The 22957-nt window shown below is 37.2% G+C and overlaps 1 protein-coding gene and 1 long non-coding RNA gene across 2 annotated transcripts in view; one reads left to right on the forward strand and one right to left on the reverse strand.

Annotated features, from left to right (window-relative positions):
- The window catches only part of LOC124163647 (calcitonin gene-related peptide type 1 receptor-like), a 226852-nt gene that overhangs the window by 8863 nt on the left and 195032 nt on the right, over positions 1 to 22957 (reverse strand). Inside the window, exons 3-11 of the mRNA XM_046540702.1 lie at positions 18975 to 19226; positions 12115 to 12231; positions 11836 to 11924; positions 9878 to 10205; positions 8378 to 8491; positions 7161 to 7267; positions 6971 to 7062; positions 6452 to 6578; positions 5066 to 5286 (exon numbers count right to left, since the gene is read on the reverse strand). Coding sequence (XP_046396658.1) covers positions 5066 to 5286; positions 6452 to 6578; positions 6971 to 7062; positions 7161 to 7267; positions 8378 to 8491; positions 9878 to 10205; positions 11836 to 11924; positions 12115 to 12231; positions 18975 to 19203 — 1424 coding nt within the window. The 5' untranslated portion in view covers positions 19204 to 19226. The remainder of the gene's footprint in view (positions 1 to 5065; positions 5287 to 6451; positions 6579 to 6970; positions 7063 to 7160; positions 7268 to 8377; positions 8492 to 9877; positions 10206 to 11835; positions 11925 to 12114; positions 12232 to 18974; positions 19227 to 22957) is intronic.
- LOC124163650 lies at positions 476 to 10947 on the forward strand. Its single transcript, XR_006865818.1, has 3 exons — positions 476 to 519; positions 10099 to 10242; positions 10872 to 10947. It is a non-coding gene; the product is annotated as an uncharacterized LOC124163650 (long non-coding RNA).

Consider the following 22957-nt stretch of genomic DNA (forward strand, 5'->3'; position numbering starts at 1 on the left):
CATCTTTGGCGATTTCGTAAATGGCCTAAAGTAGCGGCCAACTTCCGTTTCCTTCCTACTGAATGACATTAATTTGCATATAGAACATAGAAACGGCATGCATGATAACGGTAATGGAAACGGATTATATTTAATTTATATGCATGAATCACGATTTGGAAGATTTTGAAGACAGGATCATTTTATATCAATCGATGAAATTTCTGGATGCAAATTCCAAGTATAACACTATTTGTAGTGAGCGGGAGAGATGACCGTTCGATGTATATATCGATAGGTGATCCAGCCGAATGTGCTAAATAAAATAGGATTTGAATTTCAATGATTCATATAGTCTATCAAGGCATAAGTGTGATATTTTCCGTAATTTCAACGAAAATTGTTTTGAATCTTTGCTCAAAGTAATTTAAAGTCGATATGTGAAGTATAATCGAAGTACATCGATCGAAACCATCGAAACTATCTATCGCCGTCGGGCGCTGGCGTAATGGGCGGCAAGTTTTGACGTTGTAATTTTCTGTGAGTACTTGTTTTGCTGCTGAGTGTGAAGGCGTTGTGATATGGTTCATTAACACGCACGAGTTAATTTGTAAATGCATGTATCGTTTTGGTGAAGCGGAACATGTACGAATGCGTTGACCGAATTAGAACAGGGTTCTATTTTCTGTAATTGCTTTCGCACAAATTGGGTGGTTACACAGTGCATTTTCGAGTTCACTCTTGCGATCATACTTTTAGGCATCACTCGTACGTGTTATTGTATCGTGTGACACAAATGTGTTTAAGTTAAGTAATGTTAAGTTTGAATGCGGTACGATTTTATGAAAATTTCCTTAGGCTTCCGGAATTCGTTAATGTTTCCTCGGCTCGTATCAAAATCCCTCAACAGGTATATTTCAAGTAATTTAATTATTATAATTATTAAGTCTGCGTACTGGTTAACTAAGCTATTGTGTTTGCATTGATCTTTGCCTTCATTTTTTATTCAAGGATCGCGAAGTATTTCAATACATCGATTTTGAATGGAAAGGGCCATTATATTCAGTTAAAACTGATCACCGCATTAGGTGTCGATACTATTGTATTTTATAAATGATGCTTGAATTCTGCTAAATGATGAGCATGCCTTTGTTGGTCTCCGGGCCTGAATCGTCAATGAACGTATTATTTTTTCTAGAAAAATAATGAAAGACCGAGTAACAACATTTGACATTTTCTCAGCATTTTTGCCAAATTTGACACTGTGGGTGTTTTAATAACCTATATTTATTTATGTCAATGCAATACAAGAGCTAAATATGAACAGCAATTACAATCTCTGATGCCTCGTAGTAGTTATTAGGAAATTTGTGATAAAAATTATGCTTCAGCAGCCTGTCTCATTTCTCTTTTTCTGTTGAAAATCATAAACTTATATACTACCTACCTGCAAGCCATGGACTGGTGTGCATTTTTCAGAGGAAAGTCTACTTTTGATAACAAGGTGTGTTGTAATTCGTGATTTCTCATCACTTTTCATTTTATATGGGATGAGGAGAAGAAACTTGCTATGGAAGTGCCTTTCCCTTTAATATTTTGTGGAATATTTGACTGCTACAAGTGGTGAAAATCCTATTGTCTTATTTTATTTCTGCTTTTGACCTAGGCTTAACATGTGCTTGTCAGCCAATTGGCTCAGTATTGTGTGGAGTGTATCCAGTAGAATTCCCATTGGCATTAGTATATGCTCTTTAAAATTCTACCCTTTCGCTGCTGTGAACATACCTGGTGCAATCACACGGTGGGCTGAGGTGAACATACCTCCTTGTTCTCCGTGTAGCACGCCATGCTCAAACTTTCCCTTTTCATTACCCTCATTCCCTCCAGGAAGGATTGTCTTATCCCCATACCATTAGTGAGTCATACTTTTTCTCTGTACTTTCTTAGATCAGTATCTCTTTTTCTTGGAAGTTTTAGAGTGTATTGTCCCACATACTAAGCCCTTCACTTTTCCACTGCGAGAGATGAGTAGGTTACTGGAGAGTGAGCCTTAGCGAGAGGTTTAAATCAGCTTTGCATGAGGCTAAGTTAGTGAGGTGTTGACAAGTGGTGGGCACACTCCATTTCAATTATGTACATCATCATCATCATCATTAGTCAACAATCCTGAGATTGGTTTGATGCAGCTCTCCATTTCTATTTTATTATAATGAAAATTGCTGAAGTGCATTTCACCAATAGTATAATATTAACAATGCTATGAAAGTGCTTGGGTATGAAAATACCTGATTTTATACCATAATGCAAGATTTAGTTTGGAAATAATCCATTATTCTTTACATCGCTAACATTGAATGCTTTTCTTCTTTATATTTTTGGGCCTAATGTTCAAAGCACACCTCACTTAATTACTAAAAGTGAAAATGCTTAATTTTCCTCCCTGTAAGTATTGAAGGACTGACTGATGTTTCCCATAGGATTTTCTCTTAGATAGATAAGTTTTGCGTTAGAAGGACTCTGATATAAAGAGGATACATTTTTCAAAGAAATTTGTCGGAGGTTCCTTTTACAGCAAACCTCTTGGATCCTTGGGCAAGTCTTAAATTTCTAGCCCTGTGGTGGCATAGAACTCATTGGCCGCTTAGGGTATACGTTTCATTTGAATAAAAATTTCTAATGTATCTCTTTTGTGACAACTCAAGAAGTAAAAAAAGTGCGTCTAAAATTTCCTTTCTTTCCCAATATTAAGTGTTCACTCAATGTGGACCCTGTCAGGTGCATTTTCTTCAACTCGGTCCTGGGTCTACTGAAGTGCCTGACCATTTTTTCAGCCAAAGAGTGGCGATAATCTTGTCTTGTTTCCCTTCCGTTTGACCTTGATTATGGCTTTGCCTTGTGTTTGACCATTTTTTTGGTTTTGAGGTCAACTTCTATTTATGTGAGATATTAGGTATTAATTATTTTTGCTTGATTGCCCATTTTCAACTTTTAAATGATATTATAGTATTATATATCATTCTCATGCAGTGGTAATTTTGAAAAAATACAATGTGTCTAAAACAGTGGTAAGACTCCATTTTAAATACAAGTTGTAGCTACATAAGCAATGAAATTATAACCATCATGTATGTATTTCTTTTTCTATTGCATCAACTAGCACATGACTGCTGACAAATGCTATTATTGTGGCTAGCTCTACAATGTAGGGTCTAAATGACCTTCTCTCTCTTACTGAGAAAGGGTATGGTGACCCAAGAATAAGACTATTATTGTGATAAGAATTCTTAGGTCTGCGTAGTTGTAGCAGAAGTCCAGGTTTTCAAGCGCGTGATCACTGATCCAGGAAAGTGGTTTGCAAGGATGCATCAACATGTATGCATGATGTCAGACAGGGGCGCAGCTAGAAATTAAGGCTGGGGAGGGGGGGGGGGGGGGGGGTTAGGTGCAACTAATACCGATGTGTGTGGAGGTATGGAATACCCACCAGGATAAATGGTAGGTGCGAGATATTAATAAATTGCGGAATTTTAAGATAAATGGTTCAAAATAGTGAGTTTTACGGCTTTCTGAGGGATATTTTATTAATCCTTACACTAATTTATTAGCAATATCAATCCAATTAAGTAAAATGGATTAAACTTAAAAATCTCTCTGAGTTTTGGGGGGGTTTAACCCCCAAAACCCCCCCCTCGCTGTGCCACTGAAACTATATTGCCAGGCACCACACCATGCAGTTGTGTCACGCACATGTTGACCGGGAGGCAACTGTTGCTGGGCATGGATCACAGTGATGCTTGGAAACCAGAAACACAAAGCTCCCTTTCAGGCAACCGACTCATGAGCATGCTATCGTGCATCACAATGCAGTTCTAGGAAACTTTGGCTTTAGCAGTAGTGCTGTTTGTACATGTTCCTTTGCTTGGATAGATAAATTTACTCAGTCTTAAGCCATTGGAATTGGTTGGTGTGATGGATAGAGTGTTGGCTTCCCACCCAGTTGGTCCGGGCTCAAATCCTGGTGGTTGCAGGGATTTACCATAGACTGCCCAATCTACTTACTGTTGCCAACTCTGGTTTTTGTGGAGGGCAGAAAAAGCAGAGATCATTCAAGGGGACTTCAAGAACAGAGCCATGATTTTATCTCTTCATAACGCCACACTCCATAGTAAAATAGCACATCTTACCCGTACCGCCCTTTTTTGCAATCATGCCCTAAATTAGCAGGTGCTGTAGTTATTTTTGGTGTGATCAAAGAGAAAATTCTACATTTGCACGAAAAGGAGCTTTTTCTGACCTTTTTTTGTTAAAATCTCAGGAAATCGTAATAATGAACATGAAACAATTCAGCCTCCCTCCAAAACTTTCTGTCCATCAGGTGGGACCAGTGGCATAACTAGAAATATGCTTTTGGGTGGGATGTGAGGACCTGGGGGGGCGACCCTCTTTCACCGAGCAAAAGGACCTCCTTCCCTGGAGCTCCTTTTGCCCGAGTAAAAGGGGGTCCAGGGAATTTTTCGAAAAATTATGTACATGCCTGGAAATACATTTTATATCATTTTGGCATTTAAAATTTAACTTTGAGCAGATGAAGTTATTATATGTCAAAACTAGACAATAGTTCTAAATATTTTTTTAGTTCTCTGAGGCTTTGGGGGTGATCTATCCCCATTGCCATAGTTGCCATTGTCATAGTTACACCACTGGGTGGGACTACCACCATAGAGTAAGTATATATACTTACTCTATGCTACTACTGTGGTACTCCTGGTGCCTTTCAGTTGGAGTAGGCTAATTCCAAAGTCAGGTTTCTCTTTACCATTCCCTCATGGGGCAGATGACCTCTGCTGTCAGTCACCTCCTCCAAATACCCTAATATACTCAAGAAATGTTATCTGTAGCCCTTTTGTAGTCAATATGTTTTCTGAAATCATGCCTTCAGAACTTTTAAATATATACATATGTTAAAAGAATTGACTCATCTTGAGGAATACAAATACTGTGATTAATTTTCAATTCTACCCATGATTTGTTTCATTATAAGGTTATAAAATCTGAAGGAATTCTGTGGTGATGTGCTAATACTTGCCCACTGTTTGCTTTTTTATCCATTCCTCTGCTGACTGCATATGCTGCTGTTAAGAGGATTGGGAGTATCCATCCAACAAAGTAGAACCACCGCAGTACAATTTCATCATTCACAAACACCACTACCAATGCCAGATGAAGGTGGAGTCCTTCACAAAACATCCACATATAGTTGGACAGTGTCATGTACCGCAGCAATATGTGAAGTGCTTGGCAGTAATACTGAAAAAGTGGAACACCATTAATTCATCTAAAGATTCAAATACATTGGTACAATGAAACACTGGTATCCCTCACTTGATACGGATTTGCTTAACATGGCTCTTACTATGACTATAATCTATCTTAAAAGATAGCTCTAACTTAGCTCAAGCAATTTTCCTGTTTATGGAACCAGTCAAATCTCTCATGTTACCTCCTAATAAACTAGAGAAAAAATATTCAGGATCTGATTCCCAAATATATCTATGAATTCTACAAAATTTTATAATTATTTAGATTGATTGATCACTGTGCCATATTTGCTCCGGAAGCCTATGAATGTACATATAATAATTCACAAGTTTATAACTGAAAATTAGGCTCTGCAATGCAGAGCTAACTCACTATAAGACTATGACACGTTTAATGCCTCTAAAGCCTACTTGGGAGTAGCTTTGATGAAAATTGTAACTAATCCCACAAAGAGTAGCATTGATTTTAATCCTTAGACTGCGGAAACATTTCTATACCTATTGCACACTGACAATGAGTGTAGGGAAAACATTTTTAAATGCTTGATCATTGCTCAACCTCCTGCTACAGTTTCCCAAAATTTTTATTAATACCTGAATATCTTGTACTTGGGCACTCTCCCTCATAGTGAGGATCTCTAAGTGGCTTAACTCTACTGGGCCAGCCCTCATGGCAACGGGTGCCTCCAGGGATTTCCTATTGTACTGCTCATTTTGTATTGTTGCCAACCTGGTCCATACTGTTAATGTGCCCACATCAAGTGCCCAAATGTATCCCCATCCCTTTATAAGAAAGAAGGATGGGTCGCCCCATATTATAAGGGTCTACTCCCTACAAGACACTCAGCCAGGCTAGAGGGGCAAAGTATTTATTGCTTTTCTCCTGCACAGGCTGGTAGTTAAAATCACAAATTCCCGCAGCCCAAAGAGTAAAGTAGGTATACCATCTGCTATACACCTCTCATTTAACACAAAACTCAATTGACACAACACTATGTAAGAACATATCTCTAAGAAAAAGCTACACATGTAATTTTAAGAAGATTGATTCTGCACCCTTTAAGCATTATCTGCCTTTAAGTATTGTTAGAGAGTTAAATGTTGTTGGAACATGGATGTCACTAACTATGCATGGCAATTCAATAGAAACCTACCCCATTTTCTGCGACTGCTGTTGGATCACACACTACATCTTTGTACCAAATGATCCATGTCAGGCAAGTGCCAGCGAATGCCAGGAATAGGTGAATGTGAATGGTAATTCTTGTACACTTAAGGGACCTGGAATGTAAATGAGACTCCGCAATAAATATTATAGCATTTGTGTCGCTACTAAGTTAGATTGTGATAAGTGAATAATCCCAAATAGTCCTGTGATTTTTAAATTCCCATGGTGGTGTAAATGATCCCTTATGTGAGCTGTCTTCATATTCAAAATTAGACCTTTACTTATTCTTGTGTTCATTCATAAATCTTTTAAACTCTCACTGTGAAACCAATATTCCTCATCCAAAAATTTCAGATAGTAAAACCAATTCAGGACTAATTTATGCAGTGATTTTGATCCATTTATACCTTACTATGAGGAATGTGGAACCAAAAACCTAAAAAAATAATTAACTGGATTTACATGCTATTTTAAGATTAAAAGGTCAATGCTATTGCATACTTACTTGAAACTTAGGAAAATTAGGAGTGAGATAACAAGAGCAACAAGAGAAATTGAGTATCCAATGGTGTATAAATTGTTGACCAGCAACCTGAACTGAAAAAAAGAGTGATATATTTTAATTTTAAATATTTGTCATCACTTTTGAAAATATTTGCATCTGTTCTACTCTTCAATATTTCATATTTACTTACTTTCAAATCGTCCATGTCAACACAGGTTGTGTAGTTGGACCATGATGTCCCTGTTTCTGGGTGGACAAACCATGATCCATTCGTTAAGCATTTCCTGAATGCATATCCTGTGAAAAGACAGAAATATTTTTATACCTTTTGGATATTCTTATGATGTAAATAAATGAGGAGTGGAAATCAAATTGTTGGAATGATATTCTCAAAATGCTTGGATTTCCTCTGATGTCCTTGAATTTCATACACTCAGCATGGCACACCTCATTTGATATGGTCCTTTTTGTCTTTATTTATAAGATGACATCATTTGAGGTGTTTACTTAGTTTCTGACATGCATTCCATCATAATGCATTACATATATGTATGCAGACTGTCCCAAGGGTCGTGTGTCATTTTTGACCTGTAATTTTAGTAACTTTGCATTGAGCAATATTCATGAAAATTGGTACACTTATGGGGAAAGATCCTAAGTTTTGTTGAGTGCAAGCAAAATTTTACAATTTTGACCTTTTGACCTCACAATATGGTTCCAAACCAAAAATTTGAATTTGCCTTATGGGGTTTCAATGTTAAAAAAATCGAGATAGAAAAAAGTCTGAATTTCATTGACCAAGATGTCAATTCTTAAGGTTTTCAGACCTGAGAAACCCAAAAATAACACTTTTATTTACGAAAATTCAACCGTTGACCCAGTAAGGTCACCGTCAAGGTCATAATGGGTGGCGAAAAGAATAGCATACCAACAAAGGTGTCGATCCATGGGTTTTATAGGGTGCCCAAGTCATTGGTATTGTCCAAATACCCGTATTAATAACTAAGTGTCCTCCAAGGTTAATACGGAGGTCAAAGGTCATAGAGGTAAACATCCGGTTGTTTTAAAATTGAATTTGAAAAAATATTTTCTGGATAACTGTTTCAGTACTGTAAATGAGTCTTGTCAAAGGAAAAATGATGCATTTTGTACCCGATTATTTTATTTTACAATTAAGTGTATAACTGTTTTATTGTATGTCCTTCATTTAGTGACAGGTCTTATATGTGTGCAAATACCTATATCTTCCTGTACCAATAAAACTATTGTTATTATCATAACATGTTTGATGAAGTGTAATATTGATTGGAATTCATGACTTACAAAATGTGTTACTTGGAGCAATTTTCTGGAAATTTTTGTTTTAAATTACACTGAAAGTTGTCAAAATGTACTTTTTGCACTCACGATTTGGGTCAAATCCAACCAAGAAATATGGACATGGCATAAAAGCAGTTTCTCCAGCCTTTGTCTGGTTCCAGCATGTCCAACCATCGAAGTATGTAGGACAGTACGAGTTACCTGTTAATATAAAAGATTATTTTTAATATGTTTGAACATGACATTATTTTAATGAACTCATGGAACTATGCACTTATTTTTACAAATGAAAAAAATGTTGATTTAAAGAAATTCCAAAGTTCTGGAAATTGCAATGCAAAGCTTTATCCATCTTGATTTTAGCATGCCTAATTTATTTTTTGTCTTGTCTGTGGATAGGGTTCTTTATCTGTGTATTCTGGAACAATTGATGAAGAGTAACAGTAATTTCCTGAATTTATTCCTTCGTTAAGGATATAGGGGCGTATCCTGGATCCCATCCACTTATTTTTATGAATGAAGAATGGTAGGTACCGTATTTCTCCGAATATAGTCCCCCTCTGAATATACCTAGTCCCCCCCCCCCCCTCATTTTGAGGCTTCAGTTTCGGGAAAAGTTTAAAAAATGCGTTTGAATATAGTCCCCCCCTTTACTTTTACCACAGGCATTTTTGGAAAAAAAGGGAAGACTACATTCAGACATATACGGTACTTCAAAGATATTCCAAAGTTCTGGATATCGCATTTTAGAGCTTTATACTTTTATCATAAGCATGTCCTCTAAGGTGATTTTTTTTCTGCTGCTCAAAAGTACATTTTGAATGTTTTTTGAAAGAATAGTAGGCATTCATTTTTTGGACAAACGTTTTTCTAAAAAGAACTTGACTTTTTTGATTAACCGATTGCGCTGCAATGATGAATCTAGCTTGTCATGAACTTCCGATGCCAAATCACACAATGCTGATTTTAGCTCATCATCAGATTTTCATAATTTTAGCACTATTTAGGGGAACAATATAAATATTTTGCAAGTTTAACAATGTTAAAACATCCATAAGTTACATAAAGACCTCATATTTCATGTACATAGTATGATGCATTGGAAGGAATAAAGTGGTTTTATATGAGTTGCGATGGTTGTGTTCTCGATGTGTTTACGGGAAGAGAACTTCTTGAACAACATGAAATTATAATCACTTTCTATTTCACTGTTCTAAGATGATTGCAAACTACAAAAAATCATTTCATTACCAATGATTGCGTTTAAAAAGGACTGTAGAAAAAATAGAGGTTAGAAGCACAATATTCAAAAAAATAAATTGAAGTGGAAGGGGTTAATCGATCATTTTGTTCAAATTCTGGTTTTTGTTGAAAAGTCAAGATTTTCATTTCGATATAAAATCGGTTTCGACTAAATTTTACCATCACTAGGTGATTCCCACTGCAGTGGAAACTCAGGAAGGGAAGTTCAACCATGCAGCAAACATGGGAATGGATGTCGGTGACATCAATGGCTGAGGATGTCATGGATATTAGATGGGCATTAATGTTGTGGCTGGTATTATAATCATTCATGACAATATTTACCATCTGCTGGTGTCGCTGTTTGACTCTTCATTTCCATACACTCCGCTAGCCTCTTGATGAGAAACCAAGCTGATGAGTTCTCCTTCTCATGATCCGTGGCTTCGTGACTTTCATGAACTACCTTTCCTTCAACTTCATCAGAACTCATGCCATAATCACTTGACCTGCCACTGTAATGGATAACTTTTCCAATATTGTCCATATTTCCTCCACTATTCCAGTGAGTCCTGTCCATTTCAAGAGAAGCAGCATCCCTCTTCTCCTCCTCCATGGCTGCTACGTCCGAGGCTCCTCTGATCCAATTTCTCCGGTACAGATGCCTTAGAGCCTGTAATTGCAGATTTCAGTATGAGAGCCTTATTTATGTAAGTGCATAGTGTCATTTTTAACATGTGCTCATCCTTTGTTCGATAATTACGTGTCACATACCTATAGCATCTAGATCTTGTCTACTTGAAAAAAGTACCTTTGTCATTGAGAATTTTATGAGGAAGTAAAACTTGCTGAAGTAGCCTTTTACGTTAACTCATGAAGGATGGGAATTTTGCTCTTTCAGATGGACGAGCTTGGATCATTTTGATCCATTTAGTTTTATAGATACAAAGGGCCTATTTTTCATTGTGTGCCTCGATATTTTCTAGATCTATTGCACAAAGGTCTTTATTTAGGTATGGTTCATATCTGAAATCATTTAATTATATAGTTCATTGCTAATAATTGAAGTTTTTTTCATTTGATATTCTTTACCAGAACCCTCTCGCAATCAGTGTTTGAACATTGCAGATTAGAAAAGAGGATGTGACCCTGAAAACTGCACATTATGTGGATCTCAAAACACAATTTTATCTCCTCGCTGTGCCAGAACCTCCGTATGGATGAATGCAGTCTTATTTTTAATATTAAGTAAGGGAGAAAATTATGCGAAAATGAAAAGGGGCCATTTTGACCTCACCAGCACTTATAATATTTATCTCTTTTGTTTTATTTTTAATAGATCACGCCTATTAGACATGGCTGTGGTGAAATGGAAGGAACTGAGTTGGGGAAGAAGGGACTGTTGAATCATGAGTAAGTGCTGGTCTTGATTTACTTTTCTGAAATTATATAAAGAGTCATTCAAATGATTTAACAGACTATTGATATTTATTGTGCTCAAAAGCTTACCTCGATATTTTATCATAATGCTTAAAGCTGTAAATATATCAAAGGATCTTAGAGCTATTCAATGGTGGAACTGAATACTTATATTGTGATATCTTTTAATGCTTCTCATTGGTTCCATAGTAAAGATTTTCTGTTAAAATATTGGTAGAGAAAATAATATATAGTGGGGAAAATGACTATCTCTCTTATGTAATCAGTTAATTGCATGCATTATTCCTGAATTTAATCCGATTTGTATATTTTTCAATGAAAATTTTAAGTTTTAATACATCTGGCACATTTGTAGTGATATTATCTGAATGTTGGGTAAATTCAAGATTTAGATTATCTAGGGTTATATACTATTAAATAAATAACAATATAAACTAGGGTAGATGTATCTTGTTGGACAATTTACTTTATCATGCAAGGGAATATGACATAAGTTAGTACTCGTCTTTGGGTTCTTCATGGCGATGCAAGGAATGTCAATAAGGAAGGCCTCTCAGGAGAAACTACTCTTAAAATATTTGTGTCTTTTAGTCCTCATTCCAAACTGCATGCCACACTCACGCTCTAGACTACCTAGTGATTCCCTATTGGCATCCCCTAATTGACTGCCAAATGTCACTTGAGGTGCCAGGTATTTCACAGTGTCCGCACCTTTTGAGCGTCGAACATTGCGCTACATTTTTATGAGTAATCTCCACACAGTAAATTTTAACATTTGTTAATTTTTGAATTAATTTATGCGTTTGGACTAAATAACTTTATGCATATATTTATTCTCTCTCTATCATGAATGTGTTAGTTACCATTGATTTCTCTTTATCTAGTCCACAGTTGGCATAGTTTGTGGCATCACTGCTTTCCCACAATCCATCTTTTCTGCAATATCTGCTCACTGTAAGGCAACAAATAATGATGTGGATTGTATTTTCTTGGTTTATAATCACAATATGCACAAATGTGAGTTCCTTTTCAGTTACTAATGCTTACATTTCTGATGCTCAGAAATATCTTAAGTTCACCGAGATTTGGATAAGGCAAAACATAATGTGAAATGCACATTTAGGCGATAACATTATACTTACCAGTTTTATTTTCTTTTGCCCCATGGGTGAATGAGGGACATAGCATATGAGACCATTCCCCTGGCTGGGTTGTTGGCCAACAAATTAATCCATCAAAACTTGCTGGGCACTTGGAATCTAGAAAAAAGGATGAAAGTAGGTCTTTAAGTTGTTGTCTACGATGCAGATTTTTGTACAATAAGAGCTGTTAGTTTCATGTATTTCATTGTGTGCATAACCTATTTGATGCTCCTGCTAATTCTTTCATGATTTATAAAAGGCCTTGAGTCTCTTATCAAAAAATAGCATTGAAGAACAGCATACACCATTTAGTAACATCAAATATTGCATGTCAGTGTTTATGGAGGAACAAATTAATTAATGGAACAGAATTGGAAGATATTTGTCTCCATCATTTTTCACTGATACACTGATTAGAAAATGCTAGTTAAGATTGCATCATGGCCAAAATCCTACCACAGCAGGTAAGGGCCTACCAGACTCCTCATAGGTGATAGTTCAGTGCATCTCATTGATCCATGTGTCCATTGATAGGCATTTATTATATGTACTTCCTATGTAAATATCTTTAGAGTATATTTGTTACATCAGTAATATTACAAACATATAAATAATTTTTTAATCAATATATTCGTCTCTTATGAACATTTCATTCGGAATAGTGATTTTTGTTGTGTATGCAATGCATACCTATGAGGTGGGTTGCTGGAAGCACAGGATATAAGATTTCGTTCGGATTTTGGTCAACTCCAGCAAATAAAAATGGCACTATGATCGATCCTAATAGCTGGAAAAAGTTTTAAATTGCAATTGGGGTCACACCGAATTTAAAGCAAATTTAGAATTACGGATGAAATTGTCAATTGTAAGATTCCTCACGTGAGCCACTAAATTATTTCGTACTTTAGTTGCAAAAAATGTATAGCCCCACTGCACTGGTGATGCATCGGGCACTACGGTGTGGAATTAAGAGGACGCGTACGCGATTCGTCCCTTCCTTAACGATGGTATTTTGTATACCAGTCGCGAAATATCACTCGATAAAAAGTTACGTTATCCTCTTGAAATTTTCGTAGTGTATAGAGTAGGACTCGGTCAACATTTGCTCGTATTTCAATGATAAAAATCGACCTCGGACATAATATTAAGATAAAAATTAAACATTTGAGGAAAGGAAAATATTGACGAGATTTTGCACGCTTTCTTGAAAATTTTCAGATGGTAGCGTAAGTTTTAATTGTGCTTTATGTTGCGAAAAAGCACAGGTCAAGTTGTTAAGCTTCCTATCGACTGAAATACACAGGAATGGAGTTTTTAGAAATCAATGCAATGCATTTCATACTGATTGTGAGTAGCATACTCTTGTGCCATATATGTATCCAGCATATGCAGATTTTTTGAGCCGGCGAAATTTTTGAAAATATTTCGAGCAATATTCTATGCAGTTCCTTAGTTTTATGAATTTTGAACATTGTGGAGTGAACTTGAGTCTTCAGCCGAAGATTTTTTGAATGGCAAGTCGTAAAAATATAATGGGCGCGTTCGTGTCGAAGAAATTATTTTACCCAATGCCTTGAAAGTTACTCCATTCGACAGTGTTGAAAGGAATCAACACTGGACATTGCAGTGTAGTTTTATTCTGTATACGACTCCTTTATCTGGAATCAATTGGGAATTGTCGTAAAAATTTTAGAATTGGCACGATAATAGAAAAAAATGAAATTTTGAGCATATCAAAACGCGAACTAAAACCGTCTTTTCTTCATTCTGCGGCTGATCTCATTCACCTCGAAAAATAAGCTCGAAATCACTTTCGGCTAGAAACCAACTGAATCGAGGAGCTCCTTTGAAACGACCTTTTCTTGTGGGGATGGTTTGGACTGATTTGCCATGCTGAGTTCTTTCTGGTGCGGATTGAAAACAATCTTATTTCACTTATTGAGACAATTTTCATAGTTACGCTTCATTCGGTCGAAATATTGTTGAGTCAAAGGTCGAGAGAAAGAAAATATTTGTCGAAGCATTGTAATAAGTCCGAAAAGAACAAAAGCTTCAGATTCTCAGCGTATAGTATTGGATTTTTGAGGTTATTTAAGTTCACATCAAATATCTTTTCGACTGGGTGGTGAGGGAGGAGGGTGCGTGACTTCCTAAAAACCAAACAAAATGCGATAGGCGGAGCCTAACCTCCGGGAAATTGAGTCGCTTTCAGACCTCCGTGGTGTACGCTTCGTGAGAAAGTCAGCGGTGTTGCCAAATGGGCAGATGCTTGTGACTACCAAGGTTTCCGCGGAGTCGAGGCTCCAATGTCTTCATTTTTCCTGTGCTTACGCATCGGCTTTTGCTTTAAGACAACAGTTTCGCTGGCACCGCTGCCAGCGTCTTCAGGTCGAAGACTCGTCCTCGTTACATTTGGCCTCAGTCCCGCCAGTTGTGGCTGTTGCTCTCTCATCAGTCAGTCAGTCAGTTAATCAGTCTCTTCCAATTGGCATCCATCGTTCCTATTGAAAGTGTCCGTCCGGGCTATCTCAATCGATTCTCGGTTAAGTCTGGGATAATATGTGCCTTCATTTACTGTTTTCCTAACTTCGTCAAATTTAATGTCATGTCCCGTGGTCCAGGCATGTTCTGATATGGCCGACGGCTGGAATTGCCTATTCTTCGTGGCCCTTCGGTGCTCTTGTATTCGTGCTTTCAGTGAACTACAAGTCTCACCAATGTACGCTTTCTCGCAAGAGCAAGGCACCTTGTACACACCTTCATGAAAGCCATGCTGGATTTTATCTTTGGCTGTGGGCAGCAAGTCACCAATTTTCGTCCTGCAGTTGAACGTCGTGGTGACGCCATGCTTTTTCAGGGCCCTGGCATTCCTTTTTGTGGTTCCTGCGATGTAGGGGACGACGGCCCAGGCTTTTACGCCTTCTGTTTTCTCACTCTAGTGTGGTTTTCTTCTAGTTCTTTTGAGGGCCAAATCCAGGTGACCATTCTGTTTCAATGTCGCAAATAGATGTCTTTCCTCCTTTGCCAGCGACTCATCGTCCGAAATGCGGTGGGCCCGGTGAAAAAGTGTATTTATCAATGATACCTTTTGCACAGGGTGGTGGTGCGAGGCATAGTCCAGTTACCGGTCCATATGCGTGGCTTTCCGATACACAGAGAAGAGAAGTCTGGAGAAAAATTTGCAGAAGAAAAATCTGCAGGGCTTCCTACTGCTCCTGAATTCCCAACACAAGGACATAAAATTCACCATGGAGTTGGAGAAAGATGGCCAGCTACCTTTTCTGGACGTCTTGGTGAAGAAAAGGAGTGAGGGCCTCCTTGGGCACTCTATATGTATCGGACACAGTCTTTCGTTTCGATGCGCTGTCAAAGACTTTTGAGAAAACATGGCAAAACCCACGTCTGAACCTCCCCATCCTGCATCGCCAGTGTCGTAGGTCTCACCTCCTGCCGCGACGCCGCTCGAAATATTCCGATCTTGCACGACTAGGTTATCGATGATATTTGAAAAGAATCATAGTTAGCAGGACTGATCAGTTGCTGGACTTCAGTTCCAGGTCGCTGCAGTTTCCATCTGGGGAATGCCATAGTGTAAAATTTGCTGTTACTTTTGGAGCTTTGTTTTGCTGAGCTTGGACGACTAAGCCAGCCGCAAAGATATTTGAAATGGATCATATGCAGTGATTCTCCAAATTGCTTCAACGATTTAGTTTTTGAAAAAGTTGTTGATACCGAATAGGTGTGTATACATATCAGTAGTTCTTTATTTACTTCATGTACAAACTTAATAGCACATCCCGCTAAAAAATATGTTAATTATTCTGAAGGATGAAGACGTGTGGGAGTTAAGCTCAAGGCTCCGACACCTTTTCGCGACAGGCGCCTGCGTGAGTGCGTCGTCAAGGCCGGCAGGTAATTACTTCGCAAGGCCCTTGCTGAGGTTCTATGTTGGCGAGTGGGCGCGTTCAATAATGCGGAAAAGGCAAACTGAGGGCGTGCGAGAAAATTGTGACTTGGCGTTGCCTTCCTCATGAAAGACCTCCGTGAGGAAGGTAGGTGGCTGGCAATCTTGACGACACTTTCATTTTCGGCATCTGCTTGTTCAATTTACTCCTCGATAATTTATTCATGCTATTTTCAGCGACATTTCATGTGCGCCAGTTTTGAATGACTGAGTTTGGCATGGAAAAAAGTAATTTTTTAAGAGATAAGGGGGATGCATCACTCCCAATAGACCAGTCTGTTTAGTTATGAAATTATAGCCTAGATATTGGGCTAATGTATTAAAAATGTTCCAGGAATATCGAGCATTTCTTCATCAAAACTTCTTTGCATCTCATATTTGCAAAATTTTCACCGATATTTTTTTGCAGACGTTGATTTTTTTCCAATTTCAAATAAGGTCCAAGATACTACGCCGTCAGGTGATCTTGAATATAAGTTAACCTGTTCCAAGGTGCGGTTCTACAAACTCTGATATTTACAGAATGTAAACTTAATATTTTAGCTAGTTACTAGTAGACTTTAAATTAGTAACTTGTTGAAATTTCAGCATTTCTTTTACTTCCTTATTATCTCTGACAATAGTGAGAGTAAAAATAATATAAATCTCGATTAACTCTCCAGTATCTAGTTGCTACGTACCGAGAAAATATGAATACTTGAACTTAATAACTTAACGTTTTTTTATAGCGGTAAAAAAGACGAGTGGGTAGAGTGTGATGCATCGTTTTAAAGTCATTCTCAGGACTTGGAGCATTCGTTCTGGTTTTCTCTTCCGCAAGCCATTTATGAGACCTTAGGTTACCACCCAAAAGACCGAGAATAGAACTTGAGTAGTAATGCTCGGTTATTGATCCGCTTTACCAAACCATATTTACCTTCTGTCTTTCTTCTTGACCTTCTCCTTGAGCAGAATCCCAATCCTCTTTGGAAATTGGATTTTCATCTCCTTTCACTTTTCCGACTGCTTTTATTCCATCACAAATGATTTCTACTTCATAATAATCTGAGCAGGCAATGCATCTAGGGCTCTTTCTCTTTCCTTACAGTGGTAGAAATTAATTTGCGTTTAAGATAACATTTCGATCGAAAACATAGCTTTCGTAACAGTAAGCCTTTAAACGTACTTCATATGTTAAAGATTTATGAAGTGATGAACATCATTTGGCTCATTTTATTTGTCTTGTACTTAGAATATCGAAGAATTTCGCCATTATTTTTTCCATTGTATTTTAGCTTTTGGAAGCCTAGAAGTGAACTTGATCTGATGCATGAACGTGAAACCTCAATCATTTCTTAAGCAATTATGCTCATGGGAAGGTTATAATCGGCAATGTGTAGAAAGAACTTTCATTTTGGAAGATTTTCGTAAATTTTCGTATTTTTTCTGGGTTTATGTACTCCGGCATTAATCTTTCAGTGAAATTGAAATACAACTATATTATAGTTCGATGGAATTACATATCGCTTTTCAATTTATGAATGAATATTTTATGAAAGAGTGAGATTGTTTTATCCTAATCTTACTAATATCATCAGGAAAACTTTGAGGCAACTACGGGAACGTAAGAAATGAAGTAAAAGCACCGGAACTCATTTATGAGTTGTTGAATACGTTCATTGCTGATAAATTGCCTATTCATCTTAATTTTTAATGGGAAAATTGATAATAAACTCCACACGTATCGACGCGTATGCTACAACTTTAGTGATGTGCCAAACAATGGGGGATCTATGATAAAATATAAAAAACAAACGGTAATTTCCACAATATAAATATATAACCACCCTTCTGACCAAGGTTTCAACACTCGTCATTTTTAAGGTTGTCGGGTATAGAGTCGGGGTTATAGGGTGTCGAAACCATGGTCGTTAGTGGAGTTATTTATTTAAATTCGTAAATTACCATTTGATGCTTAAATTTTATCATGGATATATCGCATTTATACCACGTCAATCGTGAAACGATTTGATGGGTAAACCAATGGTGGGATGCTACGACTCCACTTTGTGGTTATTATGAGGCGATATGGAGGAATCTGAGAGGAGAGATAGGCCGGGGCGATTGGTTAAATGCTCCATGCAAACGTACCTTGACTGGTAGAATTCTTTATTAATAATTTATTATGTATTCACGAATGTAAATGCGGATTTCAGTCTTAAGAAAAGGATTTCATTCCTTCATTTACCGTGAAAGGCAATCAATACTCCATGCAAACCTACCTTGACTGGTAGAACACTTTATTAATAATTTATTAAGTACGAGCGTGCTGCGCCCGCTCCCAGCGGGTTTCCCCCGCTCTTTTCAATGCAGGTCCACAGAGGGATAGGCGCGTTTCTAATTTTAAAATGTAGAAAAAAAGGCAGGGTCTTATGTACAACTTAAATTGGAATTTTCATGTACAAATTGAGGTCAGAGGACCTCTTTAAACACAACATTGGAAGTAATTACACTATCCTCTGTTAAACGCACATGATGACTCATACTTACGTATCAACAGGAGACTTGAATGTGGAATCAGCCGCATTTTGATAAACGTTATTTAAAGAATGCTAAATATTGTTGCAAATGTACAAATGTATCAGTTTGTGCGCCGTTAATGTTAGGAATATTTACCGGTTTTTGTTTTTTTTATTACTTAAAAACCAATTTTAGGAAACAATCGCAATATTTAGGAAGTAAAATATGCCGTCGCATGTTCTCTGATAAATTCTGTGCATTTTGGTACCTCATTTGTAGAGTTTGGTTGCGTATAAGTTGAGAAAAAGGTATCTATGCAGTAGAAATAATATAGAAGATTCATCAATATAAATGTGGATTAGTCTGGAAAAGGGATGTTCAAGATTTGTTCATTTACCGGGAAAAGCGATCGTCTCCGCGTCCCCGCTGTGGTTTTGCTGGTGGTTGGTCTCGGTGTAGGGAGGGTGTTGTTGCACGTCGTGGCCGTCGTCCATGTTCGCCGTTGGTGCCACTTGCTTCCAGCCGTCTCCACTCAGCCAAGCGCCCGACGCCAGGCGCCCACGGCCGCAAACATATCGGCTGCGAAACTGTTGCGGGATGTCCTGTCTGGGTCCAGATCTCGTCATGTGTCGCCAGACACCAAGTCGATCTGAGGATCAAAGGAAATGTGGTTGAAAACTGAATCGTGTCAGGCGAGATTTGGTGGTGGAGAAACTAAAATATCGGAATTTTTTTCTGAAAAATATTTTTAGTGCTCTTAAAATTATTGCAAAGTTCTCCCTCTAGGAATGGATTTCACAAGAGTCCAATTGCACATCAATTCAATTCTCATATCCAAGTATGGAGAAGTTGTCGTAAAACATCGTGTTCATAGTAGTTACTGATTAATAAACGATAAAATACGTACCTCTTTTCAGATAAGAAAATATTAATACTGTGAAGGGTTGCTGATGATATTGAGGAAACATAGGTATAAATTTATTTTCATTTCGTGTGTATTTCATTACATCAATATCCCAGTTACCGAAATAATTCAATTCCAAACTCTAATACCCTATTTCATTTGAGGAAGGGTGACGTAACAATCGAATTTCGTGAATGTATAACTAAAAAAAACGGACTAAAAATTAGACTTTTGGTCACGATAAATTTTTCATTTGAATTTTTATCCAGAATAATACATTCCCATTGTTAAATCCTGACCTGAGGCAGAGTTTGGTTTAGGAATGTAGGTTAGATTTTTTGGGAAATCATTTGAGAACACTGCTAATATTTTGTGTTATTGCCCTTTTCCCTTCGTAACGATTATTTCTCATTTCTGAAGTCTCACGCATATATTTAAAAAGTTCACATATTTTGGCAATGATATTTTCAAGGTAATGGAAATAAGTCTTTCGGAATAGATATTTTTTTGTATTCGATCTTGAAATTTACTACGGTGTTCTACAGTTTACAACATTGCTTGACATTCCTTACTATTTTCGATCTCTATGAGGTTTTATGCCTCTGAGTATTTGAAGTGGTGCTTCTCACCCATTTTTCCAGTTTTATCTCAGCCTGTTTTTCCCAGTTTGATCTGAAGCTATATCCCAGGAGAAATGCTGACTTTAGCGTTGACAGTGACGTCTTCCGTTGTTTTCTCTTTGTCTTCGAGCCTCTCAACTTTCTTTATTTCCCATTCTCTCTCTCTTTCCTCTCCGTTTTCAAAGTTTCGTCAAAGTTTGCCTCCGAAGCGCATCTTTAGTCTCTTCACGTCTCACGAGTCGAAGTTTGGCGTTGAATGTTATCCTATTTCCTGTATTGTCTCCGTAAAATCGTTCTGAATTCGTGGAAATCATCAAAGTCGCTAACATTTCCATGGAAAGAAAGATCATAGTGTCTCAGTAGCTAGGTAAATCGAGTGATATGCTCTTTCTAGCGATTTTTCTCGTTTATTGCTGGTCCTCCTCATTCGCAGTTATCTCATGATATATAGTAAAATGGCTACCTAACATTTTCAGGAAAACCTCGTTTGGATGTGTTTTGAAACCCCTTGTGCTGCTGAAATGATAGGTAAATTTAAATTGGCGTATTGGGTTTTCTGTTTAAATGGAATGGTGGGTAATGAAATGATATTTTCTAGTTTGTAATCTGCGAAGAACAATTAAATATAAATTATGATTAAATATAGAGAACACAGCTATCGCTACTCGGATAATATCCTTATATTCCTTCCAATGCATCATATTTCATGAAATTTGAGTTCATTATGTACATAACGGATGTTTTAACTTTTTGAAACTTTCAATGTACTTATATTATTCCCCTAAACACTGCTAAAATTATGAAAATCTCATGACTCTGAGGTACACTCGTCGTTGCACGATTTGGCATCTGAAGTTAATGACGAGCTAGACTCGTCATTTCAGCGCAAGAGGTTAATCGTGTCATGAACCCGCTGTCCTTCTCACTGATTATTTATTACTTTATATTTCAAATGTGCAGTCCTTCAAATCAAAACTTCATTCTCACCTTTCCCGCAAAACATAATTCAATATCTATCATTCACAGTCATGTAATCCAAACTTCAATACCCAATAGAATTTGCGGCGGTTTTCCTCTTTTTTTCCTTAACTATTTTTTGGTTTATTATTCATTAAATGTTATAACATGATAACATTTTATCAAGTGTCAAATGTTTGATTTATTATAATGTTAAAAATACCTTATTAAATGACATATTTACGTTTTTATGCTTCGATTAAATTCAACTTGATAACCGAAACTGAATAATCTACTGTAATATGCTATTTTTTGTTTATCTGTAATTCGATTATAATGAATATGTTATCAACTGTTTTATGTATGTAATTTTCTCACCACTTATGTACAATTCGTGCTCATAGGGATATTGCACCCCGAGGAAATAAATATTATTATTAAGGGCAGTTTTTTGTCTTTCAAAGAGGAGACCCGGATGATAACGCCCTTCGTTCCGCCCCACGAGTGCATCGCATATCCGCCGGCATTTCATCCGTGTATGGGCGGGCGAGGAACTGGCGTCCGATTTGCAATTTCCCGCAGAAGGCTTTTAGGGGGGTCGACATCATTGGATCTCGGCTCGGCGGAACCATCCTCGAGACTTTGTTTTTCTCTTCTTTTATTTTTCCGGTCGAATTGATCGCAATGGATACGGATCCCTCCCCCTCTCTTCCGAACACTTGGAAATTTTTGCTCCCTCTGCCCACGCCTCTCCGTGGTTTTGGAGTGATTCCGTTCTTGCTCTGGCGCTCCTCTTGTTTGCGTCATGGACTTTCGGACTTTGGGCGCTTGCATTTGGGGCAGCCGCACTACGGGGAAGGAATGGAAGAGTCGCATTTTATTCGAATGATGGTAGATTTGTCCACTATTGTTGTGTTGTGCTCCCTTCGTTTCGTTCATGTAGAAATCTTTATTCTTCCTCTTTAAAAATTCTCATAAATTTGATTATCCTGCCTCATGCGTGTTTCCTTAATAGTAATTAGCTTTCTTAAAATTTTCTTGTATGGAGTCAACTTTTTCGGAAGAGATATCGTGATCAAAGTGCAATATTTAGGTAAATGTTTTTATCCGTATCAATGATATGGGTGTGTTGTTGATTTCTCATGTCGGAATTTCCAACACAAATTGTCGAAATTTCTGCGAAAAGAAAAACATTATCAATATTGATAATTTATGATCGTTGTATTTAATAATTAATAGACTTCCTTTGCTGCTCATTATTCAATTCAAATGTTCTTGAGAGTCAATCTTATCTTGAGAGTATGGACTTCCAGGATGACCTCGGAAAATAATGAATGACAAGCGATCCAGTTCCTTCTGTATGATAAGCCTGCTAAGATCGGCATTGCGTGGAATTGCCATCCGACGCACGATTCGGGTGAATTATTTTGTGATAAATAAATATTAGAAAGTTATTTTGTATTATTCCAATGCATAATATATACATACATTCCCCTACTGGACTGGAGAAATTGTTTTATTCAGTCACCGTAACACTAATCGCAGGTCAAGGATTACATAGTTAATGATAATATTGTACATTGATGAATTGTTGCTTAAAAATGGATTTATTTAATGAAAATTGTTTATTTTGTGTATCATCATTTCGCCTTAATTATTTTTAATAATGCATTTTTACTTTATGTCTCAGTCTTGAAAACTAATGAAAGTAAATCACACGTTTCCGACGACTGGAAAGAGAAAAGAACAAACTTGAATGAGAGCAGTGTATTATACTACGTAACTGTCGTTATTGCCCAACTAATATTGCTGCCTGAATATTATTTTACTGTGCACTTGAAAAACGTTAATTTAACACTGATAAAAATCGTGCTACGAATGTTTTCTACGAAGTATTAT

This window comes from Ischnura elegans, chromosome 8 (genome assembly GCF_921293095.1).
Source record: "Ischnura elegans chromosome 8, ioIscEleg1.1, whole genome shotgun sequence".
NCBI lineage: Eukaryota > Metazoa > Arthropoda > Insecta > Odonata > Coenagrionidae > Ischnura > Ischnura elegans.